Source organism: Danio rerio, chromosome 5 (genome assembly GCF_049306965.1).
Source record: "Danio rerio strain Tuebingen ecotype United States chromosome 5, GRCz12tu, whole genome shotgun sequence".
Taxonomy (NCBI): domain Eukaryota; kingdom Metazoa; phylum Chordata; class Actinopteri; order Cypriniformes; family Danionidae; genus Danio; species Danio rerio.
Window position 1 is genome coordinate 69,644,958 of NC_133180.1, and position 24,151 is coordinate 69,669,108.

The 24,151-nt window shown below is 32.3% G+C and overlaps 1 protein-coding gene across 12 annotated transcripts in view; it reads left to right on the top strand.

Annotated features, from left to right (window-relative positions):
- The window catches only part of dnm1b (dynamin 1b), a 70,582-nt gene that overhangs the window by 32,803 nt on the left and 13,628 nt on the right, over positions 1-24,151 (top strand). For 5 of the 12 annotated variants that reach the window (XR_002458734.3, XR_012405693.1, XR_661764.5 and 2 more), the window contains exons 14-19: positions 4,004-4,015; positions 7,428-7,541; positions 19,534-19,643; positions 19,978-20,089; positions 20,552-20,563; positions 22,675-22,848. Coding sequence is in view for 7 of the 12 variants with exons in the window: in XM_005165584.6 (XP_005165641.1) it covers positions 4,004-4,015; positions 7,428-7,541; positions 19,534-19,643; positions 19,978-20,089; positions 20,552-20,563; positions 22,675-22,848 (534 nt within the window). In the remaining 5 variants the exon portion in view is untranslated. 12 annotated transcript variants of the gene reach the window in all.

Genomic DNA, 24,151 nt, shown 5'->3' on the forward strand with positions numbered 1-24,151 from the left:
AATGGCACAATGAGCAGACGCATCACAAAGCGCTCGGACAGATGTTTGCTGCTTCGCTCAAGCATAATATTTGTGAGAACATCAGCAGCAGGTTTATAATTGGACGCCACATCACTCACTGCCTGTCATGTGAGATTTTAATTACTGAGAACAGGGCTAGGGGTTGTTTTGTAAAATATTTGTGTAAGGTTAGAAATAATGAGGAGTTTCTTTTGTTTCACTGGCAAACACAAAGAGCAACTGGATTGTGACAATAGTTTTTTTTCCATAATTTATTTAAAAGCGTCTACACTGAACATGCAATCGGGTCTAATAATTACTTTTTACTACGGTACACTTGCAGAATTTGAAGTAAGAAATAATGTATGATGTGAACAAAGAAATGCATGGTGAAGTGAATGCTCAGCTAAAGTAAATCTCAGCTTTTTAAAAAATAATCTAATAAAATAGTGTATTTAAATATAGTAACACACACGCTCACAAATATAGTCATTTTAGATTATATTGATGCTGTGGCAATGTACATAAATATATACCAACCAAACAAATAAGTAAATAAACACAAATCAATAAATAAATTAATAAATAAATTAATGAACACAAACAAATAAACACAAATAAATAAATAAATAAATAAATAAATAAATAAATAAACACAAATAAATAAATAATAAATAAACAAATACATAAACAAACAAATAAATAAACAAATAAACATGAACAAATAAATAAATAAACGCAAATAAATAAATAAATACAAACACATAAATATATAAACACAAATAAATAAGCAAATAAACACAAATAAATAAATAAAAGTCTTAATAATAATTTGCCAATGTACAATTATTTTAACATATGTAATAGCAATTTTACTATCAGTTAAGCTACACAAATGAATATATACAATGGTCCCTAGCCATAACGCGATTCACCTTTTGCCAAACTTACATAAATCTTCAATCGCTAGCAGTGTGACTCTGAAGTGCAGTACTGTTTGTTTGCAAGTTTTCTCTTCACAATGTCCACGAAACATTATTAAATATAATATTTAGGTGTATTTTATCTTAAGAGTTTTTTTCTATTTAAAATGAGAAAAAAGGAAGATATTTAGTAAAAGTAAGATACTTAATTTTTGTTTTACAATGTACACTCAAAAAGGAGTTTTGCTGCTTGTTCATTTAAAATGAGCTGAATCAACATAATTCTTGAGTTTTTTGGCAAAAAACTTAATTGTTTTATTGTCAATCCACTTAAATTTATAAAAAATTAGTTAACCTAATCAATTTGTGTTGGGATAACATATATGTATAACATATAATATAATATAATATAATATAATATAATATAATATAATATAATATAATATAATATAATATAATATAATATTATATTWWTATATATATATATATATATATATATATATATATATATATATATATATATATATATATATATATATATATATATATATATATATATATATATATATATATATATATATATATATATATGTGTGTGTGCACTACCTGATAATATTCTTGCCGTTGATCCCGGTTGTAAAAGCAGCAAATAATAACTTGACTTCTAGTAGATAATTTGGAAAAATGGCAGAAGGTACAATTTTTTGATGAATCATCTGTTGAACTGCATCCCAATCATCATAATTACTGCAGAAGATGTATCGGATCCTGCATGAACCCAAGATTCTTACAGAAATCAGTCAAGTTTGTTAAAGGAAAAATCACGGTTTGGGGTTACATTCAGTATGGGGGCATGCAACAGATTTGCATAGTGGATGGCAACATCCGCAGCCTGAGATATCAAGACATTTGTGCTGCCCATTACATTACAAACCACAGGAGAGCGCAGATTCTTCAGCAGGATAGCGCTCCTTCTCATACTTCAGCCTCCACATCAAAGTTCCTGAAAGCAAAGAAGGTTGATGTGCTCCAGGATTGGCCAGCCCAGTCATCAGATATGAACATTATTGAGTATGTCTGGGGTAAGATCAATGAGGAGGCATTGAAGATGAATCCAAAGAATCCTGATGAATGGGTGTCCTGCAAGAACGCTGTTTTTGGCATTCCAGATGACTTTATTAGTCATTGTAGTCATTGTAGAGATGTATGGATGCAGTCCTCTAAGCTCACAGGAGTCATACACAATATTCATTATGTTTCTACTGCACCATGACTTTATATCTTATGCTGTACATTATTTCTGTTAAGTAACAAGAATTTTTAACTTAGCAAAGTCAGACCTTACTGTCCTAATTAAATTATTAAAAAGTCAAGGCATGGTTATATTTTATTTAGGTAAAATAAGTGTTATCTAGAGGCTTTTGCCTTTCATATAAGACACTTCTGATGCCAAATGATCAACCAGAAGTCAAGACTTTTGTCAGTGTATATGTAAGACTTTTGTAGTGTATATATATATATATATATATATATATATATATATATATATATATATATATATATATATATATATATATATATATATATATATATATATATATATATATATATATATATATATATATACATACACAGTTGAAGTCAGAATTATTAGCCCCCCTGAATTATTAGCTCCCCTGTTTATTTTTTTCACCAATTTCTGTTTAATGGAGGGAAGATTGTTTTAGCACATTTCTAAGCATAATAGTTTTAAAAACTTATTTCTAATAACGGATTTATTTTATCTTTGCCATGATGACAGTAAATAATATTTGACTAGATATTTTTCAAGACACTTCTATACAGCTTAAAGTGACATTTAAAGGATTAACTAGGTTAATAAGTTGAACTAGGCAGGTTAGGGTAATTAGGCAAGTGATTGTATAACGATAGTTTGTTCTGTAGACTATCGAAAAAAAAAATAGCTTAAAGGGGCTAATAATTTTGTCCCAAAAATGGTTATTAAAAAATTTAAAATTTCTTTTATTCTAGCTTAAATAAAACAAATAAGACTTTCTCCAGAAGAAAAAATATTATCAGACATACTGTGAAGATTTCCTTGCTCTGTTAAAAATCATTTAGGAAATATTTAAAAAAATAAAATAAAATCAAAAGGGGGCTAATAATTCTGACTTCAACTGTATATATATATATATATATATATATATATATATATATATATATATATATATATATATATATATATATATATATATATATACAGTTAAAGTCAGAAATATTAGCCCCCCTAAATTATTAGCCCCCTGTTTATTTTTTCCGCAATTTCTGTTTAGCGGAGAGCAGATTTTTTTCAACACATTTCTTATCATAATAGTTTTAATAACTCATTTCTAATTACTGATTTATTTTATCGTTGCCATGATGACAGTAAATAATATTTACTTGATATTTTTCAAGACACTTCTATAAAGCTTAAAGTGACATTTAAAGGCTTAACTAGGTTAATTAGGTAAACTAGGCAGGTAAGGGTAATTAGGCGAGTTATTGTATAATGATGTTTTGTTTTGTAGACTATCGAAAAAATATATAGGTTAAAGAAGCAAATAATTTTGACCTTAAAATGGCTTTTAAAATAATGTAAACTTCTTTTATTCTAGCCAAAATGAAACAAATAAGACTTTCTCGGGAAGAAAAAATATTATCAGACATACTGTGAAAATGTCCTTGCTCTGTTCATCATTTGGGAAATAAAAAATTCTAAGGTGGGCTATTAATTCTGACTTCAACTGTGTATATAAGAAATTATTAGTTTAAACAATAATTTGATATGTATTCGCTAATAATATACAGGCTTTATATGATAATGTAAAATAAAAATAGAAGAGCACTTTTAGCATGTTATATTTAGGCACATTTCACAAATGATTTTATGTCTTGGTTTCATGCTGTGAACTGAACTATCTTCACATCTTTCTGCTATGCTTGTATTCTGTTCATTTTGTCTGTTTTCTCCGCTGCCTTTTTCAGTTTCTAATTACCTGTCTTTGCTTTGCTACTGTTCCTATGCCAACGCTCCTCAGGATGAGATAATGGTAAGTGTAAGTGTGTGTCTGTGTGTGCGTGTGTGAGTGTCTGCTAATGTGCTCTGGCCTTTCAGTATGAATTGATGTGAAAAATAGCCTTACATATTGAAAATTATAGTCCTTATGCTCGTTTTAAACTACATCACAAATAGCTTATTATGATTGTTAATTAATTCTGTCCTTTTCCAATAAAGAAGAAGGTTTTGTGTCTGTGAGGGATTCAGGGTTTCCGGTGTAAAGTCACTGTCCTCCTGAGAGCTTTATAGCTCTTCTGGTACAAACATGATCTCAAGGAACAAATGTACTGAACAAATAAAGCACACCGTGAATGCACTACATGTTTTTTTCCAGGTAAAAGGGGAAAAAATTCTGCTAGATGTAAGAAATAAAAAAATAAAAACTGCTAAAAGTTTGAGAAATTGAGAAAAAATTCAATGTAAACTTTTCATAAACAAATTGTAGTTCTAAAAAAAATCATTGTATTATACTAAACTATAATTGGATATTTATTTGCTATTAATATACAAATTTTATATAAAAATTAAAATATTTTTTTTTAAAAGGTGTTTGGAGGAGGATTAAAAAAATAGTTAAAATAGACAAAAAAATTAATATTCTGAATAAATAACTTTTAATTTATCCATTTATGTGTGAACCATTTTTTAAAGAATTCCTTCATCATTAGTTCCAAATAAATTATTTATTTGAATATATTATAAAGAGTTTATAGAGTTATATAAAGAGAATATATTTAAAGAGTTAAATATATGTGACATCATAAAAAAGTTTTGCATTGTACATGTCTTTGCTGACACTTTCAGTTTTTAACAGATAATGTTACTCCTCTTTTGAATCTGTCCCTATAGTGACACATAGGCGTTTGTAGCTCTGCCCTTTCTTGAGAAGAGCACCGTCTCATTTCGAATTTAAAGCGACAATCACTAAAACGGTACAATTTTTTTATTACAGCCTAAAAGGAGCAGTTTTAGAGAGTTTATTTTTATTTATATTTATTATTATTTGTTTGATACTTTGAGCTGAAACTTTACAGACACACTCTAGGGACATCAGAGACTTATCTTTTTCTTTCTTCTTTTACATCTTGTAAAAAGGGGCATAATCGGTCCCCATTAATACATGAAGTTCTAGAACTTCAAGTATTTGAAGTTTTTTTTTTTTTATTTGATAGCAATTTTATCCAAAATGCCAATGCAAAGTGCGATTATGAACACCCAGCAGTGTCTGACCATATTAAAAACTATATTTTGCACATATTTAATTTTATTTCTGCAAGGGTTTATTTGTTTTATTTTGTACTCAATTATGTGCTTGATTATTGAACAGATGCCACACATAGAGACAATTAGAGAATGACAATCAGCTTTTATGGTAAATTTGTTTTGGATTAACATCACTGCCTTTTTTTCTTTTTTTGAGTTCGGCTCTCTTTCAGACTAAACAGTTTCAGAAATTTCAATAAAGAAGGAAAAAAAGGCTTTTGTTGTGTTTTGTTTTTGTAACATTAATATTGGATTAATATTTCTTTACAGCCATATCCTGTACAGTTTTGTTGGCTGAGTTTGGCGGTCATTACGAACTAAAATGGTCCCGTGGTCCACTACAGTGGACATGCTATAAAATTAAAATTAAAAACAAAATGTAAAAACTCTAAGGGCCCTATCATACACCCGGTGCAGTGTGGCGCAAGACGCGGCGCAATAGTCTTTTGGTAGTTTCAGCTTGGCGCAAGAGTCGTTTTGAGGCGTTGCGCTACGCTGTTTAAATAGCAAATGCATTAGCGCTCATTTGTGCGCCCATAGGCGTTCTGGTCTAAAAAGGAAGGCGTTCTGCTGGCGCGTTGCTATTTTGAGAAACTATAATAGATTTTTCATTAGACCAAAACTAACCTGGTCTAAACTCCGGTGCAGAGTTGCGCCTCGCTTATGCTCTGCTTAATACGCACAATAGAGCAATAGGCAAATATCTTTACATATGAAAAAATGTAAATATTAAGGATATATATAGGATATAATAAGAATAGATATAGGATATAAATATAAAGGATTAAAATATTACAAAACATATTATTTTCTAGCCTACATAAATATGAAAAATCACTGCTTTTATGTCCTCTTCATCTCGGGAGGCTTTTTCAGTTCATTCATAACAATTAACTTTTGTATAATGTTATTCTTATTAGCAGTATTATTTATTATGTCCATATTTATGTTTGGTTTATTAAAAACAAGCTTAGATTTGCCCACCTGTCAGGTTTTAGACCATATGGGGCACAGCATGTGTTTTAGGATATAACTCAGGTTTTTGAGCATATTTTAATATTGTTCATTTATTCGTTTGCTGGAAATTAGAACTGAATTTAGAAATAGTTTTGAAACGAATATTTGCGCTTAACAAACGCAATTAATTATTTATAGACTAATTGATGTCTGTGCGTAAAGGTTTCCCTATCCAAGAGCGAATGTGAAAGTAGTTCCATTATCTCTCATTCGCACGCAGTAGATGCTCTGTTTAACAGTTTTCTGTAAAAAAAACTGTCAACTGTTCACTGTTTGCTTGTGAAATGCAAATTTTTTCCACTTAGACTTACTTTGCGTCCTGTAAATAGCGAATGCGCTCTTGGCGCGACGCAGCTGGGTCTTAAAGGGAATGGGAGATGAGACTCTAATTGGTTTATTCTCAAAACACACCTATAACTCATTAAGAAAATAAACTCAACCCTTTTAGACCATGCACCACGGCGCAAGGCAGTTTTCTCATCCTTAAATGAGCAAAAACGCGTCCTGACACGCCCTGAAAGCGTTTGCGCCCTGCGTTTTGCGCTCTGCGCATGGACCGTCAAAATAGAGTCCTAGGTTGTAGAATTTTTTACCCCTAAGGATGTAGGAAAACACAGATAAAAAAGGGGAAAAAATTATTTGTCTTAGGAGTCTATATCTACCATTTCTTTTACAATATATTGTATAATATTAAAATGTCAATAAAAGTCACTTTGTTAAACTGTTTAATGCTCAACATCAAAATTTTGACAATAAAAGCTTCATAATGCAATTCATATCCACAAGCACTGCAAAAAAAAATGCTTATCTTACTTTTTGTCTTATATTTTTGTCTTGCATCTAGAACAAATATATAAGACTTCTTAAATCAAGAACCATTTTCTTGACAAAAGTCTTGTTTTCACAAATTTTATGTCAAAATCAAGTGAGGTTTTTCCTTGAAGCAAGATAAATAATCTGCCAGTGGTCCAAACAAAGCAATCTTCGACTAGATCTTGAAAATAATCTAAGTAAGAAAAGCAGTTTTGGCAGTGAATAAAAAGAAAAACCTAGTGAAAAACAAATTAATGAGAGCATACTTTGTCATTTATCTCTTAAAACATGTCCTGTTTGCTTGTGTCTAGGTGATCAGAAAGGGTTGGCTCACCATCAATAACATTGGCATCATGAAAGGAGGAGCGAAGGAGTACTGGTTTGTCATGACCGCTGAAAATCTGTCCTGGTACAAGGATGATGAGGTGAGCGAAGCCTCTTTTCATTCAGCACTGCTCTTTATCAGAAGCGCCCTAAAGCGCACTTGTTTTCTTTTCATATTCTCTGTTGCTTTAATATTATTTTCACCAGAAGCAAGGCTATATTTAGTCTGTTCCACAGTAAAAGCATCTTATCGTTGCAGAAAGCGCTTCACTGGATAAGGGAAAGTGAATGAGATGGATGAGGTCATGCAGTATGAACGAGTGTGTTATTCTGTTTCTTATTTCAGTAACGGGACAGGCGGTTTTCTGTCTTGAGGGTTTGATTAAGTACAGGTGTTTTGGTATATTTGCGACCCCCGACTCTCCCGCATTTTTAGTTTCAGACGGAGGTATAAAAAGAGGCAAGCCGAGGGCTGGATGGGGGTTGGAAAGCTGGCATATGGTTTTCATTATTATACATACCAGATTTTTGCTCCAACACTTCAGAGAAAGTCCTCTTGAAACAAAGAAGTTTCTCATTCAAAATGAGTGCTTGTTCAGAAAAAAAGTCAGTTTTGCATATAATTGCTTTTCATTTAATCTCCTCGTTTTTTTTTTTTTTTTTAACCACAGGCATGTGCTGCTCGTGCCAAAACAATTTCTTTGTGGTCCAAGTGAGTGAAATAAGAGGCCAAACAATGAAGATTATATACAGGCAAAAGACTTTATTTTCCATCAAATCAGCATTGCAACAAATAGCATTGGCTTTTCTTTTTCTTTCTTTCTTTCTTTCTTTCTTTCTTTCTTTCTTTCTTTCTTTCTTTCTTTCTTTCTTTCTTTCTTTCTTTCTTTCTTTCTTTCTTTTCTATTTTTGTTTATTTGTTTTTTTGTTTCTTTCTATTTTTGTTTATTTGTTTTTTTGTTTCTTTGTTTATTTAATTTCCATTATTTCTTTCATTCTTCATTTTCTTTTTTTTATTTTCCTTATTTTTGTTGTTTTTTTGTTTCTTTTGTTCCTTATTTTTGTTGTTTGTTTGTGTGTTTGTTTCTCACTTTTGTCTTTCCTTATTTTTGTTGTTTATATTATTGTTTGTTTTTCACTTTTGTCTTTCTTTCCTTATTTTTGTTTTTGTTTGTTTGTTTCTTTTATTCTTTTTTCTTTTTCTCCCTTTTTTGTTTGTTTGTTTTTTTCTTCTAATTTTTTCTTTCTTTCTTCTTCCTTTTCTTTGTTTCTTTCCTTATTTTTGATTATTTGTTTGTTTGTTTGTTTATTTCTTTCTTTTATTCTTTTTTCTCCTTATTTTTGTTTGTTTTTTTATTTCTTACTTTTTTCTTTCTTTCATTATTTTTATAGTTTTTTGTATGTTAATTTATTTGATTGTTTTTCTCCCTATTTTTGTTTAAATGTTTGTTACTTTTATTCTTTTTTCTTATTATTTTTGTTTGTTTGCTTCTTACTTTTTCTTTCTTTCATTATTTTTGTTATATTTTTAATGTTTGTTTCTTTTATTCTTTTTCTCCTTATGTTTTTTATTTGTAGTTTTTATAGTCTTTATTATTTGTAGTTTTTCTTTCTTTCTTTCTTTCTTTCTTTCTTTCTTTCTTTCTTTCTTTCTTTCTTTCTTTCTTTCTTTCTTTCTTTCTTTCTTTCTCCATGTTTGCTCTACTATATAATTGATTAAATAAATAAATATAAGCTATATCCTTTTAAAAAATAAACACAATACATAAATATTAATAAACATAAGAAAATAACATTTATTTTAGGTGCTTAATTATTTTAGATAGACATTTCAGTAATATAATTATGTATATTAAAAATAATAAAGTATATATGTACCTATATTTATTAATTAATTAATAGTTTTTAAAGCATTTTAATATCTGTATTTATTAATTTAGCAAACAAAGAAAATAATTATGTTGTGTAACTGCTTTAAAAGTTCCTCAATGTCTCCTTGGAGTGTGTCAGATTTATCCACTTAACCTTCTTCCCTAACACACATTTACAGACGTTACTTAGCACATGAAGGCATGCAGATTTCCATGGTCAGACTACAATGATGAGATGACGATGATGGAGTGTGTGCAGCCCTCACTCAGCCTAACCAATGTGCAGACTACTGTACAATCTCTACGCCCTGAACAGGTAGTCTGAACACTGGGAAAGCAGAGCGGGCACGAGGGAGATGAAGGAGTCCAGCATAACTGAGGAATCAATGTGCACAAAAAATTTAAGAACAATATGTACATGCCAATTGCCTACATTATATAGTGTTAAAGGGAAAGTTCACTCAAACATTCCAATTCGACTATCATTTACTCACTCTTGACTTGTTTCAACCTTTATGAGTGTATATATTAAATATACTTAAAAATAAGATATTAATGGACATTTATCTTTCTTACAGGGATAGTTCACCCAAAAATGAAAATTCACTGACTATTTGCTCTCCCTTGAGTGGTTTCAAACATTTGCGAGTTTCCCCTTTTTGTCAAACACAAAAAAGGATATTTTAAAGCTGAAAATCTGTAATCATAGTAGAAAAAAACAAATACTATGGAAGTCAATGGTTACACATATTCAGCTTTCTTCAAAATATCTTCTTTTCTGTTTTTGACAGAAAAAGGAAACTCCCAAATGTTTGAAACCACTCAAGGGAGAGCAAATAGTCAGTACATTTTTATTTTAGGGTGAACTATCCCTTTAAGAAAGATAAATGTGCATGAATACCATCAAACTCTGTTAAACACACATATTAAGCGTGTTTTTAATGCTTTTGTTAGTGAGCACAAACTACGTTGGTCTTAACTATCGAGTGTGTAGATCGCTGTAATACAACAAGCCATTTACTGTGGTAATATTACATCAGTTTTACTTGATAACTTATTTCATGAAGAGTATTAGTTATTTATTGAATTTTAATAAAACTATTATTCAGAAAAGCGGATCCACTTTAAACATTTTAGAAATGTTCTTCTTTTATATAAAACATATAGACACTGTCAAAACATTATATGACCAATAAGTCATGGTAACTTATGCTTTTGTGGTTATTTAAGTTATTAATATACATTAACCTTGTTTTAACTAATATGTTTAAGTCGTACAATCTCTTTTAAGTTCATTTAATGTCATTTTAATTCAATTTCGAGTCAAATTTAAAGCAAGCACAGCTTTTTTTAAGTGTAACATTATTGTTATTATTATTTTAAATCTAAATGTATCTAAAATTTATATATTTAGATTCATAAATCACATTTAAAACTACTTATTTTTGCCTTAATGCAATAATTAATTTATTTACTTAATTGCTTTCCTTAACTTTACCCATGCATGAATCTAATATATGACCATTGATGAACATATATGTTTATATATATAGAAAAGGATGACATGATAGCTAATATATTTGAACATATATGTACATATTTTGAATTCCACTGGTTTAAAATTATATTTGTAAAATACCATTTTATACTGTAAAAACTGTATGTTGTTTATATGGTGTATACAGTATATATGTGTTATTACACATATTTATATATATGAATTTCAAACATGAACTTGTATGTCATATGTAATTTGCATATACTACCATATGTCAGATTTCTTTATGGGCAAACTTTTAAATCTGTTTCTAACATATACACTACTGATCAAAGTTTTAGGTCATTATTTTTTTTTTTTTTCATTTTTTTAAAATGATTACTTTTATTTAATAAATTAATAAAGTTATTCTGTTCATCAAGGAAGCATTTATTGAACGTAAAAAAGTCTTAAAATGTTAAATATTTATTTACTCAATTTATTATAAATCTATTATTTATTTTATTACTTACTTATTGTATGTAGTTTCAAATGAAATTATTATTTCAGTCTAGGCATGGGACGATAACCGTTTTCAAGGTATACCACGGTTTGGAAAAGTCAAGGTTTTAAAACCGCCAACATTTTCTGTAAAACAGTTCCTGGGGTATGTGTATGATTTTTTTTTTTACATTTTTTGTTTGTTTTTAGGACAACAGTATCTCCAGCAGAAAATACATCCAAAGATTGCCATTTTATATTGTGTGTAAATCTGTGTTTTTGAAACAATTGAAGACGGCAGAAGTCAAATAATCTTTTGAATTATTTAGCCTGACATGTTTACTGCTCCAAACTATTATAAATCTTTAAAAAATAAAATATATTGTTTTCAAAGGAAAAAAAAATGTTTTTGTTTTTTACCGAGAAATTTAAAAAGAAAATGTTTTAGAGCAGTGAGCACAATACCATGATACCGTGAAACTGTGATATTTTTATCCAAGGTTATCATACCGTCAGAATCTTATACCGGCCCATGCCTACTCCCGTCAATATCGGTTTTATTACTATTACATTAATAATGATAATATTAATAATGATAATAATAACAATAATAATTAATAGTAGAGTGATTTCTGAAGGATCATGTGACTATAAAGACTGGACTAATGAAGCTGAGAATTCATCAATAAAATCACTGGAATAAATGATTTAATCAAATTATAAACTACTTTTCAACAGTTGTTTTATAGTGCAATAACATTTCACAATTTGTACTGTAGTTTTGATGAAATAAAGGCAGCCTTGGTGAGCGGGAGAAGCTTATTTTCTTAACATTTTTAAAATCCCACTGTCCTCAAACTTTTGACCAGTAGTGTGTATATATACAGTTGAAGTCAGAATTATTAGCCCCCCTTTGAATTTTTTTCTTTTTTTTAAATATTTTCCAAATGATGTTAGACAGAGCAAGGGAATTTTCACAGTATGTCTGATAATACTTTTACTTCTGGAGAAAGTCTTATTTGCTTTATTTCAGCTTAAATAAAAGCAGTTTTTAATTTTTAAACACCATTATAAGGACAATATTATTAGCCCCTTTAGAAAAAATATTTTTCCCGATAAACTACAGCACAAACCATCATTATACAAAAACTTACCTAATTACCCTAACCTGCCTATAGTTAATCTAATTAGCCTAGTGTCTTGAAAAATATCTAGTAAAAAATTAATTACTGTCATCATGGCAAAGATAAAATAAATCAGTTATTAAAAATGAGTTATTAAAATTATTATGTTTAGAAATGTGTTAAAAAAAACTTCTCTCCAGAAAATGGGGGAAAAATAAATAGGGGGGCTAATAATTCTGACTTCAACTGTATACAAAATTATACTACCACGTCAACATTTGATGTGTATCAAAACATTTAATCAAAGTTTTCCTAAAGTTATTGTACAACATCCGTTCTTGTCCTAGCACCATTTTGAAAAACATTTTTGATTCAGATGTCGATCCAGATTACATATATACATAACCAAAAAGTACCTCAAGGTTTAAGCAACTGCCCTTCAGAATTGTCCCCTGGATGTTCCGATTGTCCTCCGAAAACCTCCATCCATCCCTTTCTCCGTCTGTCTCTATGTCCGGCTGGACGTCTGAGTTTGTGAGATGCCAAATAGCAAAGGATGAGTGGGGGAGGAGGAGGAGGAGACGGGGGTCCATTAAAACTGTTTGATGGTGGGACGAGAAGATGAAAAATGTGGGTGGCAAGAAGCGTTGGGTTCCCTGGCCCTTTCACCCCTTGTCGCCTCATAAATCCCTCTCAGATCTCAGAAACTCTTTGATAGCTGATATACATAATGTTGCGATATGCAGCATTTGCACTGTACAACTATTATAGCGTCTTTCAAAAACTTTTTTCACAATCGACGTGGCAGGTTTTGGACTTTTCTCTGGAAGAGTTGAAAAGCAGGAGAGAGAGAGAAAGAGGAGGAGTGTTCTGTTTTTTTTTTCTTTTTTAGTTTTCCCCCCGCCTTAAGTTTATGTTTCCTTTCTCGGTATACAGGAAGCGAGAGGTCAGAGGTCATAAAAGAATGAGACGAAGAAAGCTGGTATTGATGAAGAGCTGTCAGACTCAACGTTTGCTTTCAAATCTGTTTTTGACATCTGCGTGTGTGTGTGTGTGTGTGTGTGTTTGTGTGTGTGTGTGTGTAAGTGGGTGGCGGTGCTGACTGAGTTTCTTGGCATGGAGGTGGAATTGTAATGTCTCCAGATGTGTAGTCCTGCGGTCTGTACCTCTCTTCATGCTGCTATTTATTCTGAAGCTCACTTCCTCTGCTCTTTCTGGATAAAGGGCTCTTTATACTGGCTCCGCTAACGGTTACACATGTTCATGTTTTAAAGCATACCTGCACACACACTTTAAAGGGGTCACAACATGGAGTTTTTCAGGTTCACTTACAGTGTTAATCCATTTGTGTAGCACAAATTTGTTTAAAAAATGTTTTTGTCTACAATCTCTCTTTGGATTCTATTTTAATGATCTAAGCGGTGGAAACTCACTCCACTGAAGGCATCTATTAGCCTACATATTTAATTTTGTTTGTTAAGCGCAATGATTTGTTTCAAAACTATTTCTTTTTTTGTTTGTTAAACTTTTACAGATATAAGAAAGTAATTTTACAGAAAAATTGTAACAAATACAATTCCCACCCCTACCCTCTACACAAGTTGAAATTACATTTATCTAACAGAGAAAAGAAGAAAAAAATACTAATGATAATAATAAAATAAATAAATAAATAAAAACAAATAAATAAATAAATTAATTAATTAATTAAAATAAATAAAATATAATAATAAATAAATAAATAAAAAATAAATTAATTTAAAAACAAAACTGGATAAGTTGGCGGTTCATTCCGCTGTGGGGACCCGGGATTATTAAAGGGACTAAGCCGAAAAGAAAATAAATGAATGAACATCCGTACAGAATACTCGTTTACTTTGATAACCCAATATTACATGAATGAATCCTCAGGCATTTATAAAGTACCAAAATATGTTTGCATTGCAATTGAATGGCCCTAAGATTTAGATTGACTTTGTTGATATACTGACATGCTCACAAAAGAAAATTCTAAATGGGTCCCATGTTTCAGAAAAAGCCCTTGTAAAAAGCCCTGTCAAAACTCGGGGGGAAAACTTTGATTCTACAATAACAGAAAACAACGTCTTGCTAACAGTGTCAAAAATGCAAGGGCGTTTGCAGTACAGTTCAGTAACCCTGCTATATTTAGGGAAAGTCCAAAAAGTGCAATAAGAGGGCACAGTTTGATGTGTATCTTTGTCACAGAAAAGAAACACTTGAAAATTGATAGCCAAAAGGAAGTGATTGATGGACAAAGCCAAAACATAGGTGTTAAGTCTGCAGATGCTTGCTTACAGCGATCATATACAGGGTCCACGTCTTAAGTTACTTTTGCCAATCTCACTTTTGTCCAGTGTATTCAATGAACAAATTTTAATTGGATAAGGCAATGTCGTGCACAGAGAGGAGGTATGAACGCGGGACAACAATACTATTTCTAAATTTAGTTATAATTTCCAGCAAACAAATAAATGAACAATAATATAGTGATGCAGACGTATCCAAAACCCAACATGTGGACAGATCTAATCTTGTTTTATTTATTTTATTTATACAGGGACAATGTACAACATGACATGTTGTGCCAGAGTAAGCTATAAAGCTAATTTACATCTGTAGTCCCTGTTTTTATTCAAACAAATGTAAATACAACATGCATAGTCCCCAGTTTTTACTCAAACAAATGTATATATGCATATAATAAATAATACTGCTAATAATAATAATATTGTTAGTTATACTTGTTAATAATACTTGTTTCAAACTTTTCAGTTTCTTCACAAAAAAGAAGATATTTAGAAGAATGCTAAAAAACCTGTAACCCTTGACTTCCATAGTATTAGTTTTTCTGTTATGGATGACAATGGCTACAGCTTCTCAGATTTTTTTAAACAGAAGAAAGAAACTAATACACTGTAAAAAGCACTGGTTGCCTTATATTTGTAAGCTGAATCTAATTAACCTTATGAGCTCTTTGACTTAAAACAGCTTGTGTAACTTATAAAATTAGGCTAGAACATGATTACTTGAGTTTAATAAGTTACAATTACTAAAAACATGACCAGTTAAGTTTTTTTTTTTTTTTTTTACTTTGTAGGGGTTTGGAATCACTTGAGAGTGAATAAATGGTGATGAAATAAAAATTTTAGGGTGTTCTGTCCCTTTCATGACTAGGTGTGTCGGAAGTTAATTCACATCTAGGTTGAAGTTCACGTTCACTGCGGAATGTTCCTCTTAAAAGCTGCAGGGTTTCTTATTATATGTGCATACGCTGACATGGATGTGACCTGTAAAAAAAAGAAGAAGATATAAATCATCTTCACAGCACTTGATCCATCCTTGAGATCAGGGGCTCCCCTTACATTGTTTTTTGTGAACATTAATCTCAAAAACGGGCAGTTTGGATTGAACGTTTATTGTCACAGGATGATACTGTGTGCCTGGTCAGCACTTCTGAAGCCTTCAGTTTGAAAATCTATTTGGATTTCTGAAGTTCTTAAGGAATTTTCTGGGTTCAACACAAGTTCAGCTGTGTTGAAAGCATTTTGGTATGTTGAAAATGGTAGTTCATTATTTAGCAAAAACACAAAAGATTATAGTAATAACTGTATTTAGAGTAATGTGGCTACTATTTGCAAAAATATTGTTTCTGCTGTAAACCTGAAAAAAAAAAGGATGGCACGGTGACTCAGTGGTTAGCTCTGTCACATCACAGCAAGAAGGTCATTGGTTCGATTCTCAGCTAGGCCAGTTAGTATTTCTGTGTGGAGTTTGCTTGTTCTCCCAGTGCTGGCGTGGGTTTCCTCTGGGTGCTGCGGTTTCCCCCACAGTCCAAAGACATGCGCTATTGGTGAATTGGGTAAACAAAATTGACTGTAGTGTATGAATGTGTGTGAATTTTAGTATGTGAGTTTCCCAGTACTGGGTTGTGGCTGGAAGGGCATCCGCTGTGAAAAATATATGGTGGAATAGATGGTGGTTCATTCCATTGTGGCGACTTCAAAAAAATAAGGTACTAAGCTGACCTGTGGCTGTTTATAAAAATCCTTTACAGCCAATCACCGCTGGTTTAATCACCCGCTGAGCCAGTTGGCATTTCTGTGTGGAGTTTGGATGTTCTCCCAGTTTTGGCGTGGGTTCCCCAGTGTGTGTGTGTGTGTGAATGTTAGAGTGTATGGGTGTTTCCCAGTACTGGGTTGTGGCTGGAAGAGCATCCGCTGTCTAAAGCATATGCTGGAATAGTTGGTGGTTCATTCCACTGTGGCGACCCTTGATATAAAGGACTAAGCTGAAGGAAAATGAATGAATGAACGTAAACAATTCTTGCTGCTTTTAATTTTTAGCTAAATCAACTTAACTTTTCCTGTCATCTGAACTTACGTCAATCAAGCTGACTAAAAGTATGAAGTTAAACTTTGTATAACTTAAAGAAAAAATGTTTAAACCTACTTAACTTGTTAAAGTAAGTTAAAGCAGCATAGAAATATTTGTCGTCTTGACTTTTTGTCACAATGTTTTTTGCCTTCACTTAAAAAAGTGAGTAAATGCAATGCCTTAAAACCGACAAGTTGACTACTTAAAAAAGTGAGTTTTAGTTAGCTGTTGCAACAAGCAAACATAATTCTTGAAAGACAATTGTTTCAGCTCTAAAAATCTTAAAGATAATGTCTACATTTAGATGAAATTAAGATGAGATTGCACTTATTTTGCTTTTTTAATTATTATTATTATTTATTGGTTTTTGGACTTAAGGATTGCTGACGTACCTAATCATTATGGTTTAGTTATTTTTTTTCCATTTTACTTCATTTGTGTTCTTTTAATGTTGTGAAATGTGTTCCCCACAGTATTGAAAATGATATTGAATATCGATATTTTTCAAGGTATTATATCAAAGTTGGAAATTCCAGTATCGTGGAATAGGCGACAGCGCTACCTACTGCGCCACTGCGTCACAGATTAGGATTAGGTTTTGAACTTAAATGGTTTATTGCAGTCGGTTTCCTCAAAAGGTTTGAGTTACCTTAACTTTTTGGGGTTTAGAGTGTATATGTTGATATCGTAAAATATAGTATCACACTTAAAACAATGTATACTTATATAAAAAGAAGGTTTTGAGGTTAATTTTCTTGTTTTTTTTTGGGACAACTTAATTGTTTTAGGTTCAATCTACGTAAATTCATTAAACTAAGCTAACTTAATTCCTTCACCACAAATCAGTTGTGTGGAACCCAGCATTTTTTTCAGTGCACTCAGTGTCCCAACACAATTTAAGTTAACTTTGTTGTTTTAACAAATTTAAGTTGATTGAACATAAAACAGTGAAGTCATCCCCCAAAAAACTAAAGAAGTGTGTTGATTCAGCTCATTATAAACAAGTCGTTTAAACAAGCAGCAAACATTTCTTGTATTGTATTGTTAATATAAGTACAGCTGATGTGTGGATCATTTAGTCTTGGCTTCTGAAACAAATTCCTCGTGTGGTTTGTAAGTAGGTTACTCTTCTGAAATGTGTATGCTTTACACTGTTAACATGCAAGTGTTTTCGTCTTCACTCCCTCTTACCCTCCTACACGCTTCGTTGTGTCATCTCTCATCACTGGCTTTCACTTTCAAGAAGAAAAAGCATCGTCAAGATGACAAATCATCTTTCTATTCTGTCCGCTTTAGGTAAAAGATAAAAACGCATACTTAAGAACACAAATTAATTCAGTTCATAGAGGATTTCCATCTCCAGCTTGTGTGCTGCTCATTAAGTGCGTGAGTCAGAAAGACTGATACTGCAGTGTGAATCAATACTCACATCACAAGTGCTTGTTAACCCTTTAGTGTAATAGCTGATGGGTTCAGAACAGTTAAATCAGTCGTCTGCATTTGCGTTCACACACTATTGATTGACCGTTCATGCAATCACAAGGATTAATGTTTAGCGGAATAAATGTAATATGTAATATAAATGATGCGTTCTGTAAGTTTTGTGAATATGTACAGTATTGTTTTATTCAGAAAATAAGCTATAGCTTTTTTTAAAAAAAAAATTGCTTTTTGGACTTAAGGACTGCTGACGTACCTTTTATGAGTATTTTTTTCTCTTTTTACTTCATTTGCGTACTTTTAATGTTGCGGAATGTGTTTCCCACAGTATCGAAAATGATATCGAATATCAATATTTTTCAAGGTATCGTATGGAAGTTGGAAATTTCTGTATCGTGACAACACTAGAAGAAGCATATAAAATGTGAAAAGCAATGGACTGAATACTCCAGCCCTGTGGTACTCTGGAATTAACTTTTGACTGATATAGTAACACTTTATTAAGATGAAAATAAGATGAGATTGCACTAATTAAGCTTTTTATTATTATTTATTGCTTTTTGGACTTAAGGTCTGCTGACATACCTAATAAAAGCATTATTGTTTTGTTATTTATGTCCTTTTTTACTTAATTTGCAAACTTTTATTGTTGTGAAATATGTTTCCCACAGTATCGAAAATGATATCGAATATCGATATTTTTCAAGGTATCATATTGAAGTTGGAAATTCCAGTATCGTGACAACAGTATACAAAATGTGAAAAGCAATGGTCCGAAGATTAAGCCCTGTGGTACTCTTAAATTAAGTTTTGACTGATATGATTTTTAATTAGATGCTTATTATTTTGAGGTTTTCAGCAAATATGTCAATAGTAATGATGAATTAATAATAGGATTTACTACTTCTGAGAACTTTTAATAGCATGGTAGGTTAATGAATTACCATACTTTTATACATTTCTTCCTCTCCAATAGTTTAGAGAGACTGAAGTTTTTCTTTGGAGATCTACCGTGCACTAGTTAGCATGGCACTATATCTGATGCTTGCACTGTGCTAATTTGGCTCTGATTTGATCAGTCTTCTAAGTAAGATGGTCTGTTTGGTCACTAGGTGGCTAAATAATCCTCAAACGTTTATCTATATATAGTATACATACAGAATATAGCAACAATCATTCTCAAGTACTGTATCCTACAAGGTAGTGTGCTCAACATCTCTTTCCTGTTGTGATAGTGTTTTGCTGTGGCCTGTTCGTAGTAAATTGTGCTCATTGCCCCCTGCAGGAGAAAGAGAAGAAGTACATGCTGCCATTGGACAACCTGAAGCTCAGAGATATCGAGAAGAGTTTCATGTCCAGCAAGCACGTGTTTGCTCTCTTCAACACTGAACAAAGGTTAGAGAGTAACACCAACTACACAGCTCTCTCTTTCTCAAAAATCAACCAATCAAACAAACAAACATGATAGTCAATAAATGATGGACACTAAAACTCAATATTTAGGGTCACTAAGATTCCCTTATGCTCATAAACAGTGATATTTTTTAAATAATATTACAAGTCAAGATAAATACTTTGTTTTATTGAATTTTAGACATTGGAGAAGCTTTAAAAGAAGTTTATCAAATAACTTACAGTAATACAGATCTGAAATTACCTTAACGTCTCATTATTATTTAATTGTTTGAATGTTTCAATGCTTATCCATGTTATTGGGATGTTGTTTCAGGAACGTATATAAAGACTACAGGCAGTTGGAGTTGGCTAGCGACACTCAGGAGGAGGTGGACAGTTGGAAAGCATCCTTCTTACGAGCTGGAGTTTACCCAGAGCGCATCACTGTACGTCAGTGCCATCAATGATCAGCTGACAGTACCTACCGTACACGTTACTGAGCTGTGATGACTGCTGCATGCATATAAGCAATGTTGGGGAAAGTTACTTTTAAACGTTTTACATAACAATCTAGCATTACTCTGTTTAAAAACGAACTAAATGTGCTACTTTTTTATTAAAAGTAATGTGTTAGTTTTGCGTACTGATAGATTAAAAAAGTAACTGGCATTACATTTCTGAAAAGAAAATAAGGTAATGTTTTCTTGGAATGGAAAAGTAATGTTACTTTACTAGTTACTTAAAAAAGTAATCTGATTACATTACTCATATTACTTGTAACGCATTACCCCCAACATTGCATATAACCAATAACAAATGCAAGTCTAACTAACTACATTGGTTTGCTCATTTGCATAACTCGCTTACTAATTTGATTAACTTATTCTGCTTTTTTGCTGCATCTGCAGGACAAAGAGAAGGTAAGTTGAATACGTTTTCTGTCGAATTCAAACATATTGTTTCTTTTTATATCAGTACATGTTGGTGTGTTTTGAAATTATCGTATGAGAAAGGAGATCAATGACTGGGACTAATTTTCTAAATATTAGTGGTTGTAATTGGATTACTCGTGATAGGGTTCAATTAGCTTTGCTTTGTTAAATTTCCTACATTTTTGTGAATTGTAAAATACTTTGCTCAGGGTACTTTTCGTTGCACGTTTCAGATGACAAATCCACTAGAGGGTGCTGTCTACATTTTTGCGAATTTGAAATATGTTGGTTATAGTACATTTTGTTGTATGTCTCATACACACACAAACAGATCGCCTAGCAAACGACTGATCCAAACTCTACCCTAAACTAAAACAACAGTGTTTTAAAAAGCAAACGGAAGAGAAAAGTGTACTGCGATCACATGGTTTTACCTTGATTTTACATTGCTTTCTTTTTTGCAACCGTGCTTCATCAAAGTCAAACCAGAGAACTCTAAATCACAAATATAAAAGTGAGCTCATGAGCAAACTGACCATGTTAGAAAAGTTGTCCATATACGTAGAGATCAATGTATTCTTACTGCAATTCGTAACTTTTCCATTTAGCAGCTAATGTATATGAGTTTTTATGAAAACATACATGTTTGTCTGATTTGCTCATCCGGCAATGACGGTTGGATCTTCCTTTAAAAATTGTATGTTGTCAAATTGTGTGAATTTGTTCGAATTAGTCACTTTTCTGACAGTACGTAAAATAGTTACGTTTCCTTGTGAGATTTGGCCAGAAAAATAGGTGTATTTTTTTATGTTTATTTGTAGTTGCAAAAAGAACCACACAAAATTAATCCTTCATTCATCAATAATGCAACACAGGCTTATTGTAAAAACATACTTCCGTATACATTTCTGGAGAGCGCAAGTTATGTAGCCAGTGCTACGTATGGCTGTATTTCATCTTTAAAACGACCTCTACTGGGCGGTATGATGCAGCCACCAGCGTCTATTTCTTTTCGCACTACCAGCTGTCCGCTTACCTTCATGTGGATGGCTTTTCCAATGTTACCAGTTTGTCCAGTGGCTTGCTACGTACGTCAGTGGACTTGAGATGCAGAGGGGAGTTGACCATGATGACAGGGTTCGAGTCTGGCAAAGAATAGTTCCAGAAATCAGATAAAACAAAAACAAAAGGCATCAAATAAAAATAAATAATTAAATATCAGGGTGAGAATGTGGAAATATCTAAAAGTGTGGTAAAAAATTAGGCTTTTCTTTTTCCGGATTGCTTTTAAACGCACTGTCAGTTGGGTTTTGGGAAGGTGGGGGGATTGGTCAGTCAGTCAGTCAATCGGTCAGTCAGGCAATCGACAGCTGCCTCTGGTTAATTTACGCGAGAACAGCAGCACCAATGGCACTCGCGAGAGAATTTTGAGATCTGAAAAAGTGTACACAATGGCCTCTGATGGATTTGCGAAAACAAAAACCACAAAAGACACACCTCCTGGGATGTATTTCACGATGTACAGAAATTTATGCAGGGGTACATATCAATAATGAGCCTGGGTTGCAACAATGGGTTTCTGAAATGTCATTAATGTGAAAAGGAACTAAATTTGTTAGCATCATACTGCCCTATAGCATTCATTTAGCCTAGTCAAACATATGTTGAAGTACGTTTTTTTGTGGTTTCACACAAAAGTAGGCATTTCCAATGAGCCTTTAGAAAAATTCTGTGTATATGAATACTAATTATCAGTAGCTCAATTTAATTATTCCCAAACTGAAAAAAAACAGTAAAGTTTAAACGTTGGCTTGTGAAAATTTTGTAGTAGTATTTTTAAAACTTGGACTTTTTTACTTGTAGCAAATCATCTTTTTACATTGTGTTGGCTATTGATAACATTGATTTTAGCTACTACTGGTTCTAGAGTTACTATTTTTGAATCCGATTGAGAAAATCACAACAATATTCAAACAATTTTCCTGTCAATCAAAGTGCCCCAAATTATGAACGGATTATTTCGGTTTATATAAACGAAGCCATTGTGTCTTTAATTTTATTAATGCATGTAATATGTCAATTTCAATATGTACCCTCAGCAGAGTGACACCAGTGACGAGAGCAGCTCAGATGGCTTCATGCACTCCATGGATCCTCAGCTTGAGAGGCAGGTGGAGACCATCAGAAACCTTGTGGATTCCTACATGGCCATTGTCAACAAGACTGTGCGGGACCTCATGCCCAAGACCATCATGCACCTCATGATCAACAATGTAAGAAGTGTTAACCTTAAAATTTTTATAAATTCCAATTGCTAAACATTCATTGCAGAATTTGACACCAGTCCCCAAAGATCCTTGTCAGACTGTTGGAACATGATCCCCATGTCTGTAAGATCTCAGCTCTCATAATGTCAGACTGTATGATATGCAGCGCACATTGAAGAAGATGCCCAGAGGCGATATGAACATGGAGCTGCTTATTGCACTGGTGAACAATAACCATTTCTTCATCGCTAGAGCTGGAGCTGCTCCTTGAACCATCCATGCTTGTTCGAATCGCCAGTAACTTTAACAACAAACGTGTCAGCTTTCTTCTTCTGTCCTCTTCTGTGTTACAAGCGGGTGCCAGGAGCTTAAAGTTGTGTAGCGCCATTTAACGTCAAGGAGTGATTTTGCATACTCTTCTGCTTGACGCCTGTGAAAATCATTTGGGTTTGAACATGGAAAAACATTTCGAAAAACGCTGACGATAAATGCAAATGAAAAGCGTCCCGGTGTGTACGAGCCTTCAGATTCAGCAATCCTGTGGCTTCTTGATTTAATGGTGTTCTCAGTTGAAATCAAGTCTTAAAGGCACAGTATATATTTTCGCCACTATAGGGCCCTATATTCGGAACAAACAAAGACTTCTATTCAACGCCTCAAGTATTCAACACTTATATATAACTTCCGGTCGTCACATGGTGAAGAAGCAGCTGTTTTATCCTTCTAAATACATTTTAGGGTTCTGTCATAATCCTTCTCTGTTCAGTGTAATAAAACCCAACATATTAAAGCGGCGTTTCCCTGTTTTCTAAAAAAACCAAACTGAAAGTTCAACGGTGTGCGATGTCATTAGCATGAACACTTCAGTCAGTCTGCTTTACTAGTCATAATTGCTTATTTCTCTAAATTTGAACATTCTTTTAAACATTTAGGATAATGTAAGTACATAAGTCAGCAAAATATATAACACTTTCTAGTGATTTTTGGGTATTTTAATGAAAAAGTCACTGATCAAAACCTAGGATTATAGGAATAATTTTTTTAAATATATCTCAGATGATTAATTGTGGCCAAAATAACACATTGGGCTCTATTTTAATGATCTAGGCAAAGAGTCTAAAGCGCATTAAGCATTAAAGGCACATCTGAATCCACTTTTGGTATTTTATAGACGGAAAAACACGCTCTGCGCCCTGGCGCATGGTCTAACAGGGTTGAGCTTATCCTCTTAATGAGTTATGGGTGTGTTTTGAGCATAACGTGCATTAAACCAATCATCTCCCATTCCCTTTAAAAGTCAGTTGCGTTG